Source organism: Oncorhynchus nerka, linkage group LG2, assembly GCF_034236695.1.
Source record: "Oncorhynchus nerka isolate Pitt River linkage group LG2, Oner_Uvic_2.0, whole genome shotgun sequence".
Lineage (NCBI taxonomy): Eukaryota > Metazoa > Chordata > Actinopteri > Salmoniformes > Salmonidae > Oncorhynchus > Oncorhynchus nerka.
Window position 1 is genome coordinate 64,232,689 of NC_088397.1, and position 22,655 is coordinate 64,255,343.

General features: G+C 43.3%; 2 protein-coding genes and 1 pseudogene across 4 annotated transcripts; 2 read left to right on the top strand and 1 right to left on the bottom strand.

The window, feature by feature from the left end:
• Positions 1-163: 163 nt before the first annotated feature.
• ccnd3 (cyclin D3) lies at positions 164-6,479 on the bottom strand. Its single transcript, XM_029687523.2, has 7 exons — positions 6,374-6,479; positions 6,152-6,254; positions 4,823-5,905; positions 4,018-4,233; positions 2,009-2,168; positions 1,091-1,233; positions 164-793 (listed from the first exon to the last, which is right to left on the bottom strand). The coding sequence occupies exons 3-7, from the start codon at positions 5,060-5,062 to the stop codon at positions 632-634; spliced, it is 921 nt and encodes a 306-aa protein (XP_029543383.1). The 5' UTR covers positions 5,063-5,905; positions 6,152-6,254; positions 6,374-6,479; the 3' UTR covers positions 164-631.
• Positions 6,480-8,199: 1,720 nt separating this feature from the next.
• On the top strand, positions 8,200-10,244 carry LOC115131421 (mediator of RNA polymerase II transcription subunit 20-like; annotated as a pseudogene).
• A 3,026-nt stretch (positions 10,245-13,270) lies between these two features.
• On the top strand, positions 13,271-21,462 carry LOC115139483 (ubiquitin carboxyl-terminal hydrolase 49-like). Of its 3 annotated transcripts, none has more exons than XM_029676955.2 (7): positions 13,271-13,400; positions 14,525-14,628; positions 14,810-16,282; positions 16,659-16,869; positions 17,249-17,357; positions 17,639-17,844; positions 18,104-21,462. In XM_029676955.2, the coding sequence occupies exons 3-7, from the start codon at positions 14,879-14,881 to the stop codon at positions 18,205-18,207; spliced, it is 2,034 nt and encodes a 677-aa protein (XP_029532815.1). In that variant the 5' UTR covers positions 13,271-13,400; positions 14,525-14,628; positions 14,810-14,878; the 3' UTR covers positions 18,208-21,462. The 3 variants fall into 3 exon arrangements, with proteins under 3 accessions (XP_029532815.1, XP_029532808.1, XP_029532826.1); XM_029676948.2 differs by lacking the exon at positions 13,271-13,400 and adding an exon at positions 13,407-13,737; XM_029676966.2 differs by lacking the exon at positions 13,271-13,400 and adding an exon at positions 13,407-13,663.
• Positions 21,463-22,655: the final 1,193 nt, after the last annotated feature.

The following is a 22,655-nucleotide window of genomic DNA, read 5'->3' on the forward strand; positions in this document are numbered from 1 at the left end:
CAGGAAACAATGCATGGCATTGTTTGTGCTTATCAAATTCTGCTGGCATTAGCCAAGATCTAGAGGTGTATTGTAACCGTCCTGAGTGAGTGACTGTTCGCAGGATGAGAGAGATGTCAGAAGGGGTACTTAATACAACTCCATGAAAAGCATTTTTTAATAATAATTCATAATGTATTCACAGAGAACACCACTCAGCAAACTCACACAGTGCAAACATTGAAATGGAAATTCCGTAATACTTCTGGCAATATCACAAATGGCATGTTTTAAGTTAAAAAGATACCCCTCCGTGGTAACTTCAGAGAGCAGTGAGAAACTGTGTTCCCTGAAGCTAGCGACAGTAACTTAAGTTTTAAAACGTCCTTAAAAAAAACCTTAGCAGCAACAGCATAGCAACGACAAAGAACTCAAATACACTAATGTAAACAAAAAAAACTTTGGACATCAAAAAGATCTCCACAATTCATCATGTGTGAACACAGTAATGCTTATAAGACATGTTTTTTCTTACCACGTACATTTGTTTTAGTGACTGCCAAAAATAGTCTTAGGGGTAGTTAAGACACCTGCCTCATTATGGTATAAATAAGCTCCAGTCATTTAAATGATTGTCTACTTGGTGTCATCTCTAGCCTAGTGGTGACAGGTGTACGTCCTGGATGTCAGTGGGGGTGTAGCTGACCTCTGGGCCAGGTGTCCCTGAACGGCAAGCCCCTGGTGTCTGGGGGCAGGGGGGCAGGCTGAGCTCCAGCACACCCTCCAACTGGTCAGAGCAGCAGCAGAGAGACTCCTGTTTGGGGACAGAGCAGTAAAGAAAGAGTTTAAGATTGGTGAAATGAAAAGCTGAAACATCAGAGTCCTCACCAACCAAGGCCCAGAGAAAACAATGACATTTGTACTATTAGTTTCAAAACAGTTTGCTTGCTTCTTTAAATAAAGGAGGCCTTTTTTCTGCACCTTGTAGAGTAGGAGGAGCCAGACAAACAAGGAGGAGTCAGACAAACAAGAAAAATACAGGCATTTGCTTGAAGAGGAAGCAGACAAGGTTAAAAGGAGCAGCAGGTTTCTAGTTAAATATTTGCCTCACCAGATCAATGGCCAAGATGTTAGCTAGCAACTGCATAAGTGAATCATTGGATAGAGCTCCTTCCAGGAGCTTCAGTCTTTGAATGGCAGCGCCCACACTGGCACAGGCAATAGTGGAAGGCAGGAACACAGAGAACTTAAACTCTAAAAGCAGGGAGATAAACAAGAGATCAGCGGAAATGTAATACCTATAGGTTTGACAAGTCTGTTATACTAATCTGCTTAGATGACAGAGCAATTGTCAGACCCACTTTGTGGACAAGGAACATAATACCAGATGTGCAACAGAAAACAATTTCTTAACAATTGTGAGTTAGTGGTTTGGAGCAGACATCATTGATCGCTGAGGCAGGATGCCATAGGAGTAGAGGAATGCTACAATTATAGACCCGCCCTGACAGACAGACAATAGGAAGTGCTTAAAGACGAGACAATTAATCAATCTCAGGCAATCCTTTCACCCATACCTCATAGAATAGGTTTCAAAGTCCGGAATGGGCCAAATCCAGATACAATAAAACAGCCTATTCAAAATGACCATGACTGTATCCCAGTGACTGGTTGCCTCGGGCAACCTCGTGGGAGATTTGTGGGAAATCAGGCAGTTGAATGGACGGGCATGGGTCTTTCACACCGCACAATACAGGATTACACAAACTCACCCCCACCCCCAAATGAACCGCTGACACATCGTAATCAAAGTTATGGCTGCTGTGTGCCCTTTGTTTGCCTCACACAGAGCCACTTGATTTCTTGAAACACAAGCTATTATCATCATTAATCAAAGAAGTGCCACGCACATAGAATAACAAAGTGATGTTTGTTTTTCTATGATACTTGACTTGTAGGCCTAAATGTTTCTGCATTGCTAGAAGCAACAGTCACACATCACCATGAGTTACCCAATGCCTGCCTCTACCTGTGGCTGCCAGTGCAATGTAGGAGTGGACATGCCTGCGCAAGGCATGGAGGTTGTGAGGGATTATGGGTATGCCATGAAGGATTTGCTCCAGGAAGTCAGAGGGTAACACAGAAGCCAGGTCCCACTCTAACCCTGCCACCACCACAAGTTCCCATTGCTGCAAAACAGACACACACACAATACATTAAATCCGCATAAGCTCCAACTGCTGCATAACATAAATACATACAGTGGGGCAAAAAAGTATTTAATCAGCCACCAAGTGTGCAAGTTCTCCCACTTAAAAAGATGAGGCCTGTAATTTATCATAGGTACACTTCAATTATGACGGACAAAATGAGAAAAAAAACATCCAGAAAATCACATTGTAGGATTTTTTATTAATTTGTTTGCAAATTATGGTGGAAAATAAGTATTTGGTCACCTACAAACAAGCAAGATTTCTGGCTCTCACAGACCTGTAACAACTTCTTTAAGAGGCTCCTCTGTCCTCCACTCGTTACCTGTATTAATGGCATCTGTTTGAACTTGTTATCAGTATAAAAGACACCTGTCCACAACCTCAAACAGTCACACTCCAAACTCCACTATGGCCAAGACCAAAGAGCTGTCAAAGGACACCAGAAACAAAATTGTAGACCTGCACCAGGCTGGGAAGACTGAATCTGCAATAGGTAAGCAGCTTGGTTTGAAGAAATCAACTGTGGGAGCAATAATTAGGAAATGGAAGACATAAAAGACCACCTCTCGATCTGGGGCTCCACGCAAGATCTCACCCCGTGGGGTCAAAATGATCACAAGAACGGTGAGCAAAAATCCCAGAACCACACGGGGGGACCTAGTGAATGACCTGCAGAGAGCTGGGACCAAAGTAACAAAGCCTACCATCGGTAACACACTACGCCACCAGGGACTCAAATCCTGTAGTGCCAGACGTGTCCCCTTGCTTAAGCCTGTACATGTCCAGGCCCATCTGAAGTTTGCTAGAGAGCATTTGGATGATCCAGAAGAAGATTGGGAGAATGCCATATGGTCAGATGAAACCAAAATATAACTTTTTGGTAAAAACTCAACTCGTCGTGTTTGGAGGACAAAGAATACCTGAGTTGCATCCAAAGAACACCATACCTACTGTGAAGCATCATGTTTTGGGGCTGTTTTTCTGCAAAGGGACCAGGACGACTGATCCGTGTAAAGGAAGGAAAGAATGAATGGGGCCATACATCGTGAGATTTTGAGTGAAAACCTCCTTCCATCAGCAAGGGCATTGAAGATTAAACGTGGCTGGGTCTTTCAGCATGACAATGATCCCAAACACACCGCCCGGGCAATGTAGGAGTGGCTTCGTAAGAAGCATTTCAAGGTCCTGGAGTGGCCTAGCCAGTCTCCAGATCTCAACCTCATAGAAAATCTTTGTGGAGGGAGTTGAAAGTCTGTGTTGCCCAGCAACAGCCCCAAAACATCACTGCTCTAGAGGAGATCTGCATGGAGGAATGGGCCAAAATACCAGCAACAGTGTGTGAAAACCTTGTGAAGACTTACAGAAAACATTTGACCTCTGTCATTGCCAACAAAGGGTATATAACAAAGTATTGAGATAAACTTTTGTTATTGACCAAATACTTATTTTCCACCATAATTTGCAAATAAATGCATAAAAAATCCTACAATGTGATTTTCTGGATTTTTTTCTTCTCATTTTGTCTGTCATAGTTAAAGTGTACCTATGACGAAAATTATAGGCCTCTCATCTTTTTAAGTGGGAGAACTTGCACAATTGGTGGCTGACTAAATACTTTTTTTGCCCCACTGTATGTAGGCTATTACAATAACATAAAATAGGCTCCCACTGACAAAAGCAGAACATAGAACTGAAAGTGCATTCAACCTGCTATTACGAAGGGATAACACACTTATTGATGAGTCAAAGCTCATTAAATTTATCAGCCATTTTATTATGCTTATGGCGAAAGCACATGGAACTTGTAAACAAATCTTGTGTTTACCAGGAGCTCTGACACTGTAATGGCATTGTCAGTGTAGATGCAGAGCTTGCTGGCACTCAGGGGTACTGTCTCACGCAGTTTTGAGGCCAGGAACATGCAAACAGCACCTAAAAGCTGCAGGTTGGACCTTTGAACAGGGAAGCAACTCATGTAACGGTCGAGATAGTGGATGGCCAAAGGAAACACCTCTTCCTCACACTTCTGCTCCTCGCAAACCTGTTGGAAGAAAGAAGTTTGTTAAACAATGTTAAGTAAGGACTTGACTGGTTTCAGGGATAGATTTGTTTCTATACACATGCATGTTTTCTTGTACTCCTGTTCTCCAATGTCTCTCTCGTTTGGTGATAGTATTTTACAGGGGTGCAACTTTGGTTTTAGAAGTGGGGGGGGTATCATTATTTTGGATTTTTTTTATCCAGTCGGATACACTCTCCAAACAGCCTATCAGACCACGCAGAATTGTCTGCATGGTCCTAAAGCACACCGTTGCCTTGTTTTGTATCAAATTGCAATGATAAAACTGGGGGGGACAAAAATGCCATTTCAGAATGTGGGGCGACATGTGAAAGTTGCGCCCCTGGTATTTTACCCAATCAGTCCAAGCGAGTCCCTCTTACTTTCGGGTGCAATGCAGGCTGATGAGTGCATTAGGTACATAAGAAAGCAAACTGAGACAATTAACGTTAATATTGGATGACGATGGTCAATTAAAGAATTACATTCAATTTGACAGCAGAATCGTATCAAAATCAACACTAACCGTGACCTGAATGTCTTTCACTTTGGATATTTTGTAATACATTACCTGTAGCATCCATACTGCCAATATTCTCCGCATATATGGCTGAATGTCTGTCTGAATCGTGCCGAAGTATGATGGTGAGGCCCGACTGGTCTTTTCCAGTGACAGAAGGTTCTGCAATGCTCGACGGTCCCGTGTCAGGGTCGGGTCAGAGCTGGCCCGAAGAGCAGCGGAATTCATATATTCGGTTGTGCTTTCTGAGGCGGCTTGGAAACGTCCATCCTCGTGACACAACAACTCCATTAGAGGGTTGTTTAGACAACTTTTAGTAGGGTCTCTCTCAGTTAGCTAGCTTAGCTAACAAACACAATACGTTAATTGGCGTTAGCGAAGTTTTCTACCTCTGCCTCCGTCTCAGCTACTATAGCTAGCTAACAGAGCAGAAATGTTCTGGATTTTCTGAAAATTCAGAATGTCATTTGTCGTCAAATAGTAGGTCGGGTTCCTTTCCTCTCATTCACATGACTTTAATTCGCTAATGTTATATATGTGAAATCTAACGTGTAGAAGCGAGAGGCAGCTACGAGTTCCAGCTAGATGCAAAACGCTATGCCCTCGCGCCCCCTAGCACCATGGGAATTTCAAACGCAGCTCGAGCTGTCACACCTTGGAGTCATCTGGTAGGCCAGGCCAGGGTACCAGTCGGGGGGGGTTCTGGCCTTTTTTTGTGGATGGTAGCAATACAACTTAAGACATTTTACTTTTTAAAAAGCCAAACAATTTATTTTTAAAAAAACATGTCGAAATGTTTATTTTTACAGTAACAGTCAGTCCAAGGCCACTGACAGCCATGGCGGATTCCAGATCACGGGGACCGAGTTCTGCAGCTCCCGACGGATCTCTGCAGAAATCTGGGGTGTGTCTGCAATTTAAGCAGCTCCAGCAGAGCATCCTAATGTTCTGAGGCCTGGTCGGCCTTGTAGTGCTGCGCCATGGTGAGCAGACTTTGGTGCCACTGCGGAAGAACAGGAAGTGGCCGACCAGGGCATCCAGAACACGGAAGGGCAGGGCGTATTTCTTGTCCAGTAAGAGTCGCAGGAAGATGATCCATTGTACTCAATCGCTGCCAGTTTGAGCATGGCAGCACTGCAAAAAAAGAATGAGTCATTTGTTTCCTGCATTATTTCCACAGAGGACAAGCCCTGCAGTTCTACTACCTTCAAAACTGTACCATACATTCACATTAATGACCATTTATATCATCAGCGATAGTCAAGCTGCCACGCTTAAACACTAAGACCCTAACCAAAACGGCAAGCCGAGCAATTACGTTAGGGCATCGTAGATCATACAAAATTGCACACATAACTCAGGTAAAAGTGTGTCTCTTACCCGGAATGCACTACAGGGATTGAGCACTTTGTGAATATGCTGCCAATGATGATAGCCTCTCTGAGAGTGCATGTTGGAAATTCACAGCTCGGGATCAGGATGCCTGAGTGAGAAAGCGAGCCAATGTGTGAACACACATCCAGTGACACATGAAACATGCTGTTTATAGTTAGTCGTTAGTTGAACATGTTAAATAGATCATAGATGATAATTTTTATTTACCTTGAGATAAACACTCAACCTAAGGTAAAAATGTTTTAGTTTCTTGGTTAGCATCATAGCTTTTCTGACCACTCAAATCCTTGCTTTCTTTACTAAGGAACCAAAATAAATCTGGTCGAGTTTATGATCTGATTAAACAATACTGCCACCTACTGGCAGTGACTGGAAAATGCACACAGAACAAAATCCAGTATACAGATAGAGAAGTCCACAAAGGTTGAATGCCTGAATGTGTATTATCTTAATTACTTTCATTCCACATTATTACATCCTGGAAACCTTACATCTGATTATCAACCACGTTTTCAGATGATCTACCTGACTATATCTCTCCCCTTTGATACAGGTTCTTGATTTGTCTCACCTTTGAACCATGCCCCTGGCTTGAAAAAAGCCTTCTTCAGGGCCATGTGCAAGTTTATTTTATTTTATACTCTGCAATGTCCTCTCGTATCCTTGGCAGTAGCACCATGTTATAGAACCGTTGGGCCATTCGCTCCTTCAAATTGGCTGCTTTGCGTGATTATGTATTGTTGTCTTTACCTTCTTGACATTGCGGCTGTTGTCTGTGCCAAATAATGTTTGGACCATGTCTTGTGCTGCTACCATGTTGTGGTGCTACCATGTTGTTGTCATGTGTTGCTGCCTTGCTATGTTGTAGTCTTAGGTCTCTCTTGATGTAGTGTTGTGTTGTCTCTCTTGTTGTGATGTGTATTTTGTCCTATATTTATATATATATATAAAATATATTTTTTAAAAATCCCAGCCCTCGTCCCCGCAGGAGGCCTTTTGCCTTTTGGTAGACCGTCATTGTAAATAAGAATTTGTTCTTAACAAATCAGATGGATCAACACCCTCCCTATCTTTCTGTAGTCTCTCCAACACCTTTAGATCAACTACTGGAGGCAGGAGTAGCCATGGTTGATTTACAGGAATAGCTACTGTTGGACTAAACTCCCATCTCCCAGTCCCATCTCCTTCGCCTGGGTATTACCCACCCAAAGCTTGTGTTCTGTCTTCGCTCATGTTCCCAGCATGCCTGTAAAATCCCTTTCGCAGGATGAGACACCCCATGTCCCTGTAGGTTGACCCAATAATTAATTGCCAGCTCCTGTCTCCTAATCTGCAATGGCATATCCCCCATCTCCACCTGTATTGCATCCAATTGGGGTGTCCGAAACGCCCCACTACATATTCAGAGTCCTTTCCAATGAGGTCCGGCCTGCCGAACCATACACTATACTGCCATAGTCTATTACAGATCAGATCAATGCAACATACATGGTCCTCACTGAGGAACGACCCCCACTCCTTCCCTGTCAGACAGCGCATCACATTTATCCCCTTCTTACAATTTCCCACCACTCTCTCAATGTGTTCTGCCCAGGTTAGTCTAGTGCCCAAATATACCCCAAGGAACCTGAAGGCCCCGACTCTCTTCAAGTTTCTCACATAGAAACTCAAGCATACCTCATCTCCCACCTTCTTCCTGGTAACGAATACTGAGTTCTCTACAGAACCTAAATCACCACATTAATACCCACTGCTCTACCTCATCAATTGCTTCCTGTACCTTCCTGACTATGTATGGCACATCTCTTCCCCTCTTCCATAAGGCCCCATCATCTGCAAATAACGACCTCCAAATATCCGTCTGTACCTGAGAATAAACATCATTGATCATGATTGAGAACAACAGAGGACTAATCATGCTCCCCTGTTGGTGTACCGTTATCCACCAGGTAGCTGCCTGAAATGATGGGGAAGTCTCTATCCAGTTGAACGTTCTTCCTTCTACCCCCATAATATCAAGCTTGATTAAATCAATGGGGGTGACTTGGTGAGATCTATTGTTAGTTTTGGTTGCTTTCTTATAAAACTCATGAAATATCAGTAGTTAGCTAGCTACAACTTCTCACACCTTGTCTCTTACATGGTCCAAGATCCCATGTGGATCAACCAGTGATTTATAAATGCAGGATTGCTGATGCTACTGTATATACTGGCCATTGAGAACACAGTTTCTAAACATACTGTACAGTCTTTGATGAGATCCTTTGAATCCACCAGTTGGCCATGTTGGCAGTCCTCCATAGGAAGTCATTGAATTCTACAGTATTTAAATTAAATGCTTCCAGGACAAAATTACATGTATTTAAGTATTTTTTTTTGTTATAGTGGGGACAGTAATATTAGCAATCTCTAAAAAATTATACTTAAAAAAACATAATTCTATATGTTTATGTTTAGCTCACATAATATAATGTAAAAGTAAGTATGCATGCATAAATGTGTCTGTAATAGAATAAACGTGGTAAAAACAAATGTGACCTTAATAAATGCATTTCTATAGCTTCCTAAAATACTTTACAACGGTGGGGGAGTGCCAAAATGAAGGCACTGTGGCTTCAACACAAAGCCCCCAATTAGTCATCTAGTGTATATCTAAATCATCGGGATCAACATGCAACAATGCACAATTAAATTACCTGTCACCTGGTTGATTTCTTCCAAGCATGCTCTCAACTTTCATCACCATTCAGATCTGACATTGTTCAATATCTGATTTTTAGTGCTGAACAATATCTTAATGTTATTAACATTTTTACTCTGTGTGCTGTATCCAATGCTTAGTGTGTGTCAGGTGCCTTTATCTGAGGGAAAGAGTGTGCAACAGACAATATCAATTCTGCACAAGAAGTTGGAGCAGTTAGGCGCTGTGAAGCAGGAAGATTTACTGTGGACTGTGAGACTTACCATGCCACAGGAAATGCCAGGGGTAACTAAAGTTGCACTGCAAAGCTATGACATAAACAAAATTATCTGTCATGTAATTCATCAGACTACATCCTTCAACTACCCACAACAGCCACCTAATCTTTATTTTCTCCCTCTTTGTCTCTGTTTGTCACAGGCCAGCCCACCAAATTCCTGTATGTGATGCATAACTCAGAAACAACCATGAGCTGCTTAGCCCTGTTTGAAGGGGGTCCCTGCCTGACATGCTCATGGCTAAGTTGAAGAGCCACTTCCAGAACGCCAAGGGGTACAAGGTAGAGAGCCGTGGCTCACACCACCGCTATTATGATTTCCTGATAAAAGTTGGTGCTGTAATCAAATCAAACTTTAATCAGTGTCCAGGGGCATTTCAGTAGAGGTGAGTGATCTGTACAGCGAATGAATACAAATGAGGGTATAGGGGATGTTCGATCTGTCTCACTTTTTCTAAACTGATGTCCATGATCGAATCTCTGTGTGTTTGTTTTGGTAGGCTCGGCGGTCGTCGTCACCGGCCTACTAGCCGCCACCGATCCCTTTTTCGTTGTCTGTTTGTTTTGTCTTATTAGTTTCACCTGTGTCCTGTTGTATGTGCTTAATGAGCTTCTTTATTTGAAGTACGTGTACCCGCCCTTGTTTTGTGCGGGATTGTATTTGTGTTACGTGTGTGCGTTAGGTAGAGGTGTTTATATTTCTGGACTTGGCACCCTGTGTTTTGGGTAGTCACATTTACTGTCCGCGCCCTGTATTTTGGGCTTGTTTATTTTTGTGCCATATTAAAGAGCATCTTTTCCCAGTGGAACGCTCTGCGCCTGATTCCTTCCTCACCCACCTAGTCCCGCGTGACATGTACTGCAACTGTATGGTCCCTGGGGACTGCTGGAACCTGATGAAAGAGTTCATGCAAAGCTTCCTGGGCCCCAGCATCGTGGAGCTGCCTCCTGTGTTTGCCACCATGCCTGAGGGCCTCTACGCGCCAGCGTACTGTGTTAACACCATGACCCAGTACCTGAAGATGTTCAGCAAAGTGTGCAAACAGCAGGTGCTCCCAGGGACCACACTCTGTCACATGCTTCATAGACATCAGGTGTAGAGTAACTGTGAAATACTTACTTAAGGGTCCTTTTCCAACAATGCAGAGCTAAAGATAAGATTAAAATAAAAAATATAACATAAATAGTGACACAGTGAATAGCAAATAAAAATAACAAATAAAAATAACATGGCTATACACTGAGTGTACAAAACATTATTGCTACCTCAATTACCTTGTACCCCTGCACATCGACTCGGTACTGGTACTCCCTATATATAAGGAGTACCAGTACTGAGTCGATGTGGAGGGGTACAGAGTAATTGAGGTAGCTATGTACAGTACCGTACATATCGGTAGGGGTAAAGTACTAGCAGCAGCATATCTCACTGGTCATCCCCAAAGCCAACACCTGCTTTGGCCGCCTTTCCTTCCAGTTCTCTGCTGCCAGTGACTGGAACGAATTGCGAAAATCGCTGAAGCTGGAGACCTATATTTCCCTCACTAACTTTAAACATCAGCTAACTGAGAAGCTAACCGATTGCTGCAGCTATACATAGCCCATCTGTAAATAGCACACCCAATCTACCTACTTCATCCCCATATTGTTTTATTTACTTTTCTGCTCTTTTGTACACCAGTATCACTACTTGCACATCATCATCTGCTCATCTATCACTCCAGTGGTAATCTGGTAAATTGTAATTACTTCGCTAATATGGCCTATTTATTGCCTTACCTCCTCATGCCATTTACACACACTGTTCTATTGTGTTATTGACTGTACGCTTGTTAATTCCATGTGCAACTCTGTGTTGTTGTTTGTGTCGCACTGCTTTGCTTTATCTTGGCCAGGTCGCAGTTGTAAATGAAAACTTGTTCTCAACTAGCTTACCTGGTTAAATAAAGGTGAAATAAAAATATGTGGTGAGTATGAAAGTGTGTGAGTGTGGTGGATAAAGTAATCCCTCTCACCCCCCCTCCCCCTTAAAAGATTTAGATGCACTACTGTTCCACTGGATGTCATAAGGTGAATGCACCAATTTGTAAGTCGCTCTGGATAAGAGCGTCTGCTAAATGACTTAAATGTAAATGTAAATGTGTCAGTATGTACATGTTATGTGTGGGGTGGTAGGTAACCTAGTGGTTAAGAGCGTTGGACCAGTCACCGAAAGGTCTCTGGTTTGACTAGGTACACAATCTGTCAAAGTGGCCTTGAGCAAGGCACTTCACCCTAATTGTTTCTGTCTACTAAAGTGTGGGTAGAGTCTAGTGTGTGCATAGTCAGAGTTAGAGCAAAAAAGGCCCAGTCCAGGTAGCCATTTGATTTGCTATTTAGCAGTCTTGTTTAGAAGTCTTATGGATTGGGGTAGAAGCTCTTCAGGGTCCTGTTGGTCTCAGACTTAGTGCATTGGTACCACTTTCCCTGCGGTAGAAGAGAGAACAGTCTGTGGCTGGAGTCTTTGACAATTTTTTGGGCCTTCCTCTGACACCGCCTGGTATAGAGGTCCAGGGTGGCAGGGAGCTTGACCCAAGTGATGTATGGGGCACTACCCTCTGTAGCTCATTGCAATTGAATGCCAAGCAGTTGTCATACCAAGCGGTGATGCAGCCATTCACCACCTGGGGGTGGCCTGTCAGGAAATCCAGTATCCAGTTGCGAGGGAGGTGTTCAGTCCCAGGGGCCTTAGCTTAGTGACTTTAAAAAACTTTTGCAAAGAGTAAAGTCTACAAAACTTAGTCCACTCTGTTCATAACATATTCTAGTTTTGGGAACAGAAAACTGTATTGAGATCAAATGTTTAATCGATGAGAAAATGTGCAGAATGTTGGCCAAAATTAATCTCGTTCATCTTCTCCCACCGCCGGCAGTGGGCTTCCTCTTACTAACATAATTGGTAGTGAGTGGAAACGCCAACCCGGTGCTTCACATTTATACATACAGTGAAATATCAGTCTGTTGTTCTATCTGTGTTAGTGATGCGCTTTGAGGGCACTATGGTGTTGAACGCTGAGCTGTAGTCAATGAACAGCATTCTCACCCAAGTGTTCCATTTGTCCAAGTGGGGAAGGGCAGTGTGGAGTGCAATAGATTGCATCATCTGTGGATTTGTTGGAGTGGGTCTGGGATGATGGTGTTGATGTGAGCCATGACCAGCTTTTCAAAGCATTAATGGCTAAAGCTGTTTGTGCTACAAGCGGTAGTCATGTACAGGAAATTCTTTATGGCAGCAGGAAATGTATGTACTGAGCATTAGTACAGCAACTCAAACTGTTCAAAGGCTTTCACAACCACTGCAAGGAATATCTCATGCTAAAAATTAGATTAGATCAAAACCGTATTGAAGTCTGACCTCTTGACAGAATAATGCTGTCCCAAATGTCTTGTGGATTGTCTTTATGAGTAATCGGTTTGAAGGACCTACTAACGTTGTATCTGGAGTGTATTCATTAGATACTAACGTTGTATCTGGGGTGTATTCATTAGACGAATTCCGTTGCAAAACGTTTGGTCTGTTGTAAAACGTTTTGCAACGGAAACCGTTTACTCTAGGAACCCAAAGGGAACAAACAGAACGAAACTGGGAGGGCCCTACATGGATTTGACTAATACAAACTATCGTTTTCGTTTGGAGTGAACGGTTTCTGTTGCGAAACTTTTGCAACAGAATCGGCGTAATGAATGCACCCCTGGGCTTTATGGTTCTACTTATAGTTGGTCATTTTTATAAAAATGTCTGACAAAACACTAAATAAACATTTTTGCAAATGTCAAATTGATTATGTTCCTCATTAACCATATACATATTTTGTGTATATTGTCGCTGGCCTTTTTCACCCAACTACAGTCAGTCATGAATGGTTTATTGGTGACTATTTAAGCTGTTATGAATGGGAAAAGCATGCCATACTAATGAATTGAAATAAATCAATGATTGTGCTAATAATAATTAATCAGTCTCCAGGTGAAAAGCCATATGCCTTGTAAAAACGGCATTGGGTTTACCAACTGAGCTCAAATAATGTGGACTGCGGTGGGTTTACTGCTCACATCTTTTCACGACCAATTTAATGAATGCCACCTCTTGTACCAATGAAAACTCAAGCTCAACGGCAGAGTGATCAGCTCAATCCAATCAGAATGAGTTGATTCCAGGACTGATATGGTTCGGTTGTCTCGAGGTTTGTGACAGCTTTCGCGTATAGACGATGGCGGTAAATAGAAGCATTTTTTTACTAATACAGCAAACCGTTCCTTTTTTAGATCAAGTAGCTAGTTACTGACATTGTCAACCTCAGAACTGTAGGGGTTCATAACGTTAGCTAGCTATATTGTATGTTTTCTCAGAATGTGTGACTTTATTCTAGGTTGACTTCCCGGTGTTTTGTTTGAAGATGTACTCAAAAGTTGATATCAGACACAGTTATCTTTGTTTACATTGCGGCTCCGTGGATGCTAGCTATTTAACAGGCAAAATGTCAGTGATTTTTTCTTTTCTTTTTTTCCGTCGTTGTCAATCACATCAACCCGAAGTTGAGTTTTCGCAAGAAAGTGGGTTTCAGACCAGTCTTTGTTCTGATAGCAAGCCTAGCTAGTAATGCTAGCTAGCCACCAAGCTATTGATTGTGTATTTGTCTTAAATTGAAGAAAGTACACTCCAGTATAGGGACACAATTATGAGGCGAATGACATTTTCTTTGTCATCAAATAATGTGCATATTGTATCATTAGCCGAATGATGATCAAGAAATACAGTGTATAATGGGTAACTTGGCTAGCTAACGTTACCAACAAGTAGCTAACTAGCTATCTGTATTGACAATAGTATTGGCGAGCAAGCTGGCTTTATAACAGGCAACAATAAGTTCGAGCTTGCTACTTCACTAAATGAACAAGAACACACTTTAACCCGCTTCGGGTGGATTGAGTAACTAACGTTGGCTACATTTTCATTGTGTTACAAGCCGAGTGGCCACGTTATGGCAAAACTGGTACCATTTGGCAAGCCATGGCGCTAGCTAGCATATAGCACAGTTTGATATCGAGTCCATTGATTGGTCGCCCAACCCAACGCATGTTGGCCAGTGAGGCTAACTTGCAAACTTCAGAAAAAATGTTCAATACAGTTCTTTGTTTATAAGCAGTGTTACATTCTGCTAAGAAACTGAACAGCAGAATTTAACACGGACTGTAAATTGCCACAGTTAGCAAGGTTATGTGCTTTTATTGGTTAGAAATATTTGTTTTGCTACAAAATGTGCCTCTTTACCTGTAAATGTAAAGAGCTAGCTATATAAGCACCATTTCTTTTCCTGCTTTGTATACTCTGTTTATTCAGGACTCGGAATCAGACTTGAGTGAAGCTGACTGAATGCACCTGGGAAGGGCCCTTTTCATATGTTGAAGGAACACTGACTTACATCAGCACACAGTGTTTTTACAGTAAGTAAAACAAGCCTACATGGTGAACAAGTTCATGTTCTTGGGCCTTAAAATCCTTTCCGCATGCTACACCATTTTAATTTCATATAGAGAACACATTTTTGCATTTGGCATATCTAAAATTAAATGGTTGAATTATGTCCCTGTGATGTACTGAAGTGTATCTGTTTCCCTCCTGTAGGATGAATTGCTGCTTGGCACAGGGGCTTGTGTCCTGACGCTGTGGGCAGGCACATGTGCATCTGGAGAGATGGACCGCTGTAAACATGTGGGACGCCTTCGCCTGGGCCACGACCACTCCATCCTCAATCCACAGAAATGGCGCTGCGTGGACTGCTGCACCACCGAGTCCGTGTGGGCCTGCCTCAAGTGCTCCCACGTGGCCTGTGGCCGCTTCATGGAAGAGCACTCCCTCAAACACTTCCAGGAGTCACGTCACCCCCTGGCCATGGAGGTGCGGGAGCTGGACATCTTCTGCTTTGCCTGTGGGGACTATGTGCTCAATGACAACGCTGAGGGAGACCTCAAGCTCCTGCGTGGGGCACTGTCCACTGTGCGCAGCTCTGGCAGGCGCTCCCTGCGCTCCTCTGCAGGGGGGGACTGCACTCCCTGGGTGGGCGAGGGCGGGCCTCAACCAGCCATGCAAACAGCCCTGTGGCACCGGAGGAAGGTGCTGCTGGGGAAGATGCTGCGCCACTGGAGGAGCCGGCAGCAGGAGGAACAGAACCAGCGGGAGGAGAAACTTGAGCAGGAGAAGGAGGAGGTCCGGCGCCAGAAGAACGAGGTGAAGAGGAGACTCATGGGAGAGTTTGACAATTTGCAGCCAAGGAAGAGTGCCAGGCTGCTCACCCAGGCTCCTCGCTCAACCATCACACTTATCCCCCTGAAGTTCCGTGACCCTCCTGAGCGTCTACCTCCACCCAAGAAGCCCTCCCTTCTATCCCTGAAACCTCCCAGCAATGGCAGGACTCGTAAACTCAGAGTGCGGAGGTACTACTCCCATAAGGCAACCCATCGGAGACTGGCCCCGGGGGTCACAGGGCTACGCAACCTTGGGAACACGTGCTACATGAACTCTATCTTACAGGTGCTGAGCCACCTGCAGAAATTCAGGGAGTGCTTCCTCACATTGGACATGTGTGAGACTGAGGAGCTGCTGGCCAAGACCAACCAGGGTGTGGCAGGGGCTGTGGTGGTTGGTGGTGGTAGTGTAGCCACACCAGGCTACCCTCTAGGACGTGGCATGGAAAAGACAGGCATAGGGGGTCTGCCCACGGGCAGCAAGCAGAGCTCGCCCCCCTGCCTAAATGCAGCAGAACTGGTACAGCCCAAGGAGCCGCGCTCCTCCACCCGCCAGCAGATGTCACTGTGCCATGAGCTGCACACTCTGTTCAGGGTCATGTGGTCGGGCCGCTGGTCGCTGGTGTCGCCCTTTGCCATGCTGCACTCTGTGTGGAACCTGATCCCAGCGTTCCGTGGCTATGACCAGCAGGACGCACAGGAGTTTCTGTGTGAGTTGCTGGACAAGGTGCAGCAGGAGCTGGAATCAGAGGGCAGCAAGCGCAGGATTGTCATCCCCATCACCCAGAGGAAGCTCTCCAAGCAAGTGCTCAAGGTCCTCAACACCATCTTTCACGGGCAGCTACTCAGCCAGGTAAAGGTCTCTACTCATTGACATGGCAATTGTACATAACACATTAATTTAGGTTTGACCTTCGGCACCCTATCATGGCTAAAGGTAAATCACAAGGATGTTTAAGCTCTTTCTACTCTATAGCATTCCCACTTTAGACCAGGTTTTCTCCACTCTTATACTAGTTGATTGCTGGATTTCACTCCAGGTGAGCATTCTTTTTTTAAAGAGATACCTAATTGCTTGTTACACAGCCTTTTTTTATACGTCTCTTTTATAAGTCAAGCAGGACAATAGTTGCTCTCCAGCACCAGGACTAAGGTGTGTCGGCTCTGTCAGATTTGAACTAATAAGCCCTTGGTAAAATGTTTGCTTGGTTATCCCTGCATCTGTCCAGGTGACGTGTCTGTCCTGTAAGCACAAGTCGAACACGGTGGAGCCGTTCTGGGACCTGTCCCTGGAGTTCCCAGAGCGCTACCACAGCACGGAGAAGGGCTCGGCTGCGTCTCTGGCCTACCAGCGCAGCTGCTCCCTCACTGAGATGCTGGCGAAGTTCACTGAGACAGAGGCCCTGGAGGGCAGCATCTACGCCTGCAACCACTGCAACAGTTAGTACTGGGACAGAAACAAATCTGTCTGTTTGTGGAATAGACAAATCTTCCTGTACTGTGTTTTTCTATAGTTTTTATTTGGCTATTTGACCAGAGTCATGAAATCGAATAATTGTTTTTGTCACATGCTCTCATAAACAACAGGTGTAGACTAATCATGGTTAAGGAAGTAGGCCTATTGTGTGTTTAATTTTGGGCAAGATTTTATTTGACAAACTAGTCGATTATGGATAATTATGGTGGATAATTAAAGTGAAACTGAGTTTGTGTTTTAGGGTAATCACAATATAGTTCTGCATTTTCTGGGTGATCCCATCCTATACCTCCGTCGCACAAATGTTACACGTCTGTGATATGTATGTTTTATAATTGTCAGGGAAAAGACGAAAGACGTCCCACAAGCCCCTGGTTCTGTCAGAGGCATGTAAGCAGCTGCTTATCTACCGCCTACCTCAGGTTCTACGGCTGCACCTCAAACGCTTCAGGTTAGCCCCTGAACTTTAGTCCGTTTTGGTCATTCAGAGCATTTATTACATCTGCAGGAAGCCTTTCTTTTCACACACCCAGTTGGTCTACTGAATTTGAAGACTTTGTCTGCTTACACAGTCAAGATTTACACCCACGCTTTCTGTTAGTTTCTTAAATGTATGTTGCATGTTAAAGTACAATGTCATCTTGTGGTTTAGTTGGTATGATAGATTTTGTTCTGCAAAGGGATGTCTTGTAACAGTGACAACCGTAAGATAACCAATCCCTGTTGTGACAGATGGTCAGGCCGGAACCACCGGGAGAAGATCGGCGTCCATGTGGCTTTTGACCAGGTTTTGAACATAGAGCCCTACTGCTGCACAGACTCTGGCCAGTCGGTCAACAGAGAGGGCTACACCTACGACTTGTCTGCTGTAGTCATGCACCACGGAAAAGGCTTTGGCTCAGGGCATTACACCGCATACTGCTACAACAGCGAGGGAGGTGAGTGGGACCAAGATACCAGAAACTGGCATCAAAGCTAACAACTCAGGCTTAGAATAGCCTAACTGGTACATCTTAGGTTGATTTTTGTCATGTTGTGGACATTTCATTTTGAAAACATTGGGTTTTGTATAGTACAGTTGGTTCTCATAAACAATTGGCTCCGAATATAACCTGATACTGTGAGATTACATGAGTTTTTGTTGACTGTAGGTGGCACAGTTTGCCAAACTGTAACCAGCCCTGTGTGTGTTTCCAGGTTTCTGGGTCCACTGTAATGACTCTGAGATGAACGTGTGCAGCGTGGAGGAGGTGTGCAACACTCAGGCCTACATTCTGTTCTATACCCAGAGGTCTGCCTAGACCCATCTCCCTCCCACATTTACACCCTACGCCAGGGTGGACTGTCTGCCTGGAGTCAACAACCAGGCCCATCTGCCAAGGCCTGGCCTGTGGGACCGAGACCCACATCTGGGTTTGTTTCCTAGAGGTCTGCTTGGTCATGTTACACTCCCATCTACTAGCTGTAAACCAGGATGTAGCCTAGTTGTGTGTCCAGGCTTGAAACAACTCAGCCCACATTTGTTGAGTCTGGTAGGCTTACAGCCATGTGAGAGCTACTGAACGTTGTACCACAGGGGAAGGCAATGTTGATCCTGGAATGTGGCAGTGTCAGCAATGTTTTTTGCTCTATCCAGCGTCAAGACCAGCTTTTGATAATAATGATTAATTGCATATCTGGTTAGTTATATTTTTCACCTGGTGTCAAAGTGCTTTACATTGTATAGGAGGTAACTTACCTCGTCCTCCAATGTTTATCTCCCTCCTGGGTTGATGAACAGCAGCCATTTGGAGTGGAATCGGAATCCTCCTGTGGCTCAACTAATGGAGTTTTTCATTGTGGCTCAGGAGCGGAGATGATTGATTGCGTCAGGTGCTTCAGAGCCTGGGTGGATTACGAGCCTGCAGATACTATCAGACACTCCAGAACCAATGTTGCCTAGCCTACCTCTGTTCTGTATTCTCAACCACAATGAGATGTCAGCCAAAAGCATTTGTCTCCAACCCAGTTGTCATCTGTATCTCACTATGACCTCTTGTTCATACACATTCTGCTGTGGATATCTCAGGCTTAAAGGCCTTGGTCTGGGCCAACGGAATGAACAAGGATAGATGGTGTGTAGATATTCCTGTGTGTACTCTGTTTCCCTACGTTGAATGGCGGTATTGGGTTGTGTGGCAGGCATCCACTTTGAAGATGGATGGAAACTATTGAGCCAACTGGAGTCATGCTGCACCTTTATGGAGGAGGGGCTTAGCTTATTGATCCAATGATCAATTGGCTTCTGATCTTTTAATGACTTCTGTATCCTGTGGCAGCTCTCTTCTCCTACCTTAATTGTAGAGGCTAGTTTGGGCTCTGGTTGGAGTTCGATGTATTTTATCTCTGTTCATGGATAGAAATAGATGGAAGAGTGAACAAAGGACTGAGAAATTGAAGAGTGTGTTGTTGTGATAGGAGGGGGTACCCATTTCACGAGTGGATCACATGCAAGCAATATACGTGTGACATCATGACATCAAGATAAAATCAGGAATTCTTCAGCTTTGTAATACAATGTATTTTTTTTCTTCTACTCTGCTGTTTCTATTTGGGGTCTTTTTAAGTTAAATTTTCACTGGGAAGTTACTTTAAGTTATACTGAACAAAAATAGAAACGCGACATGTAAAGTGTTGGTGCGATCTTTCATGATCTGAAATAAAAGATCCCAGAAATTTTCCATAAGCGCAAAATGTATATTTCTCTCAAATGTGGTTCCCAAATTTGTTTACATCCCTGCTAGTGAGCATTTCAACTGTGCCAAGATAATCCATTCACCTGATGTGTGGCATATCAAGAAGCTGATTAAACCGCATGGTTATTACACAGGTGCTGGGGTCAATGAAAGACGTTCTAAAATGTGCAGTTTTGTCACGCAACACAATGCTACAGATGTCTCAAGATTTGAGGGAGTGTGCAATTGGCATGCTGTGACTACAGGAATGTCCACCAGAGCTGTTGCCAGAGACTTGAATGTTCATTTCTCTACTGTAAACTGCCTCTGTTATTTTAGAGAATTTGGCAGTATGTCCAACAGGCCTCACAACTGCAGACCAAGTGTAACCATGCCAGCCAAGGACCTCAACATCCGGCTTCTTCACCTGTGGGATCGTCTGGGACTAGCCAACCACACAGCTGATGAAACGAAGAATTTCTGCACAAACGTTCAGAAACCGTCTCAGGGAAGCTCATCTGCTGGCTCATCGTCCTTGACCTGACTGCAGTTCGGCGTCGTTACTGACTTCAGTGGACAAATGCTCACCTTCGATGGCCACTGGCACAATGGAGAAGTGCGGTTCTTTAAAAAAAATGTTTTTATACGTATCTGTGACCAACGGCAGCATATCTGTATTCCCAGTGGTGAAATGCATAGATTAGGGACTAATTTATTTTTCAAGTGACTGATTTCCTTTATGAACTGTACTCAGTAAAATCTTTGAAGTTGTTGCAGGTTGCTTTTTACTTTTGTGTAATATTCTGTTAACTCTTATCCAAATAATGTTGACCCATTCTATACTTGTATTTGTGGCCGAAGCATAATTGGAAGAAAAAAAAACTTTTAAAAATCCCACCTCAAACTTGTATTAAGAGTTTCAAAACTCAGAGGCTCAACATCACGAGACGTCGGTGAACGCTTGCGAAACAGACCAGACCAGGTCGGGGTTTTGAGAAGCCAAATGAGTGAAGTGAAAAATTATTCCATGTTTGCACAACCTAGATTCTATACAAATGTCTTAAGTAGTTGAACATGTTATTACTCCTACCTTCTGAAAGTGACACCTATGTTTTCATTTTTATCAAAAAATACTTTATATCGAAGGAGTGCCTTTGATTTGACGGCCTGCAAATATGCATTTCAGCGCGAGATGACGGTTAGACCCGATTACATGTTTCTACGCATGAGCTATGCGAGCCAACGTCGCCATGACATCGCCTACAAGTGTGGTCGGGGATTTCTATTGGGAAAGCAGTTTTATTTTGCATATTTTCATACTGTACTGTTTTAGCTTGTATCTCAAACAGACCGTTTAAAAAATGTCCTCATAGAACATGTAATCTCCCTGAGGTGGATGAGCTGGCCAATCAGCGGTCTACTTAATGACTGGTATACGCCCACACCATTCTGTCGTTGGGTTCCGTCCACACCTTTCCAACAGAAAAGCTGCTTTTTAACATACTTAATTCGATTTTTTTTTAGAAGGACATTTATTTTACTCATATTGTAAGTATAGGTCATATTTCATAGAAATGCTGGGCAGTTACTTACTTTGCCAGGTAATGAAGATATATGGTACTGCTGGTCTTGATATGAATCAAATAGAAAATTAATTTGTGAAGTGTTTCAACTTTTACAATCTAATGACGATGAATGTCTTACTTTGAGGTCAGGTATGGCCTTTCCATTGGGCTGTCATGATCTCTTGGGTTCTGTCCTGTATTGTAAAAGCACCTGTTATCAATGTAATAGTCAAATGGGGTTTTGCCGGACAAACTGATTAAAAAACAAGAAATTACATATTTTGTGTGTTACTTGCATGTATTTTGTCCATGTACTGCCTGCTTTAACCTCTTACATTGATGGACTGTCTTAATTTCTAAGCTGTGGGGGGGGGGGGGTATATAAGATGGTTATACCATGGATCATTTAGCAATTTGGTTTTGAATTTTAAGGACCCTTTTAGGTATCATTATTTGATAAAATATTGAATTTGGCCTTTACTACAGTAATAGCCCAGAGAAATGCATTGAATAACACATTCATAAATGGTCAAAAAAAGACAATCATAAGGAATAAGGTTTTAAAGTGTCTGTCCTAGTTCTGTGCCAACAAAAATAAAGGCTTAAATATGTCACACTTTCTTACATCTCCTAGAGAAAGCTCAGGAAATATTTAATCTTTATTTTTGTTGGCACAGAACTAACTCCATACTTACATTCCCATTTGTATGGTTTATCTTCAGATGAGTCCAAGACTTTGTGGGGATCGTAGAGCTAAATGGAGAACACCATAGTGTTTGTGAGAGTTGCCCTTTTCCATAGTGGGGTCATTAGTTTGTAGCCCAAACAGTTTGGACACTACAGACAGAAGTTGGCACATCAGCAGTACCGACTTCAGACGAGTCCATCATGTTCATGAGTCTCATATTTCCTTATTCGTTTTGGACACTTTCGTGAGAAGACAGATTTTTCGGGATGTCTCATGGTCTGACAAACACTTTTGTAGCTCGGCCATCTTCCACCACAGATGCGGAAGGCTGACATAGGAGGAGGCGGTGGATTGAGACGTAGCCAATGCAAAAAAAACACATCTCTAGTTTATACTGACGGATTATGATGGGGATCTTTTTCATTGAGTTAATTTGATTGACACATGGGATTTAAACTGTCTGTGTTTCTCACAATATTAGTTTGTGTTTCTCGAGAGAACGGTGCCACTGTCAACACTCAGGTTCAGTCAAGTTCTTGATTTTGGCGCAGTGAAGACTTCCCTTTTACTGTCCACAAAATAAAAAATATACATATTTTCCACTAGGAGGTGCCTTTGTGCTGCTGAAACTTACAATGTGATTGTGACTATTTTACAAGACATACATTGTGTACAAAACATTAGGAACTCTTTTCATGACAGACTGACCAGTTGAATCCATGTGAAAGCTATGATCCCTTATTGATGTCACCTGTTAAATCCACGTCAATCAGTGTAGATGA

Bases quoted from the DNA above. Each gene is read 5' to 3' on its own strand.
- ccnd3 (XM_029687523.2), bottom strand. From the start codon at position 5,062: ATGGAGTTGTTGTGTCACGAGGATGGACGTTTCCAAGCCGCCTCAGAA. The intron at 4,234-4,822 runs GTAATGTATTAC...TTCTTCCAACAG, and splicing joins TGGCAGTATGGATGCTACAG to GTTTGCGAGGAGCAGAAGTG. The intron at 1,234-2,008 runs GTAGAGGCAGGC...CCCTGCTTTTAG, and splicing joins CATTGCACTGGCAGCCACAG to AGTTTAAGTTCTCTGTGTTC.
- LOC115139483 (XM_029676955.2), top strand. From the start codon at position 14,879: ATGGACCGCTGTAAACATGTGGGACGCCTTCGCCTGGGCCACGACCAC. The intron at 17,358-17,638 runs GTTAGCCCCTGA...CTGTTGTGACAG, and splicing joins CTGCACCTCAAACGCTTCAG to ATGGTCAGGCCGGAACCACC. The intron at 17,845-18,103 runs GTGAGTGGGACC...GTGTGTTTCCAG, and splicing joins CTGCTACAACAGCGAGGGAG to GTTTCTGGGTCCACTGTAAT.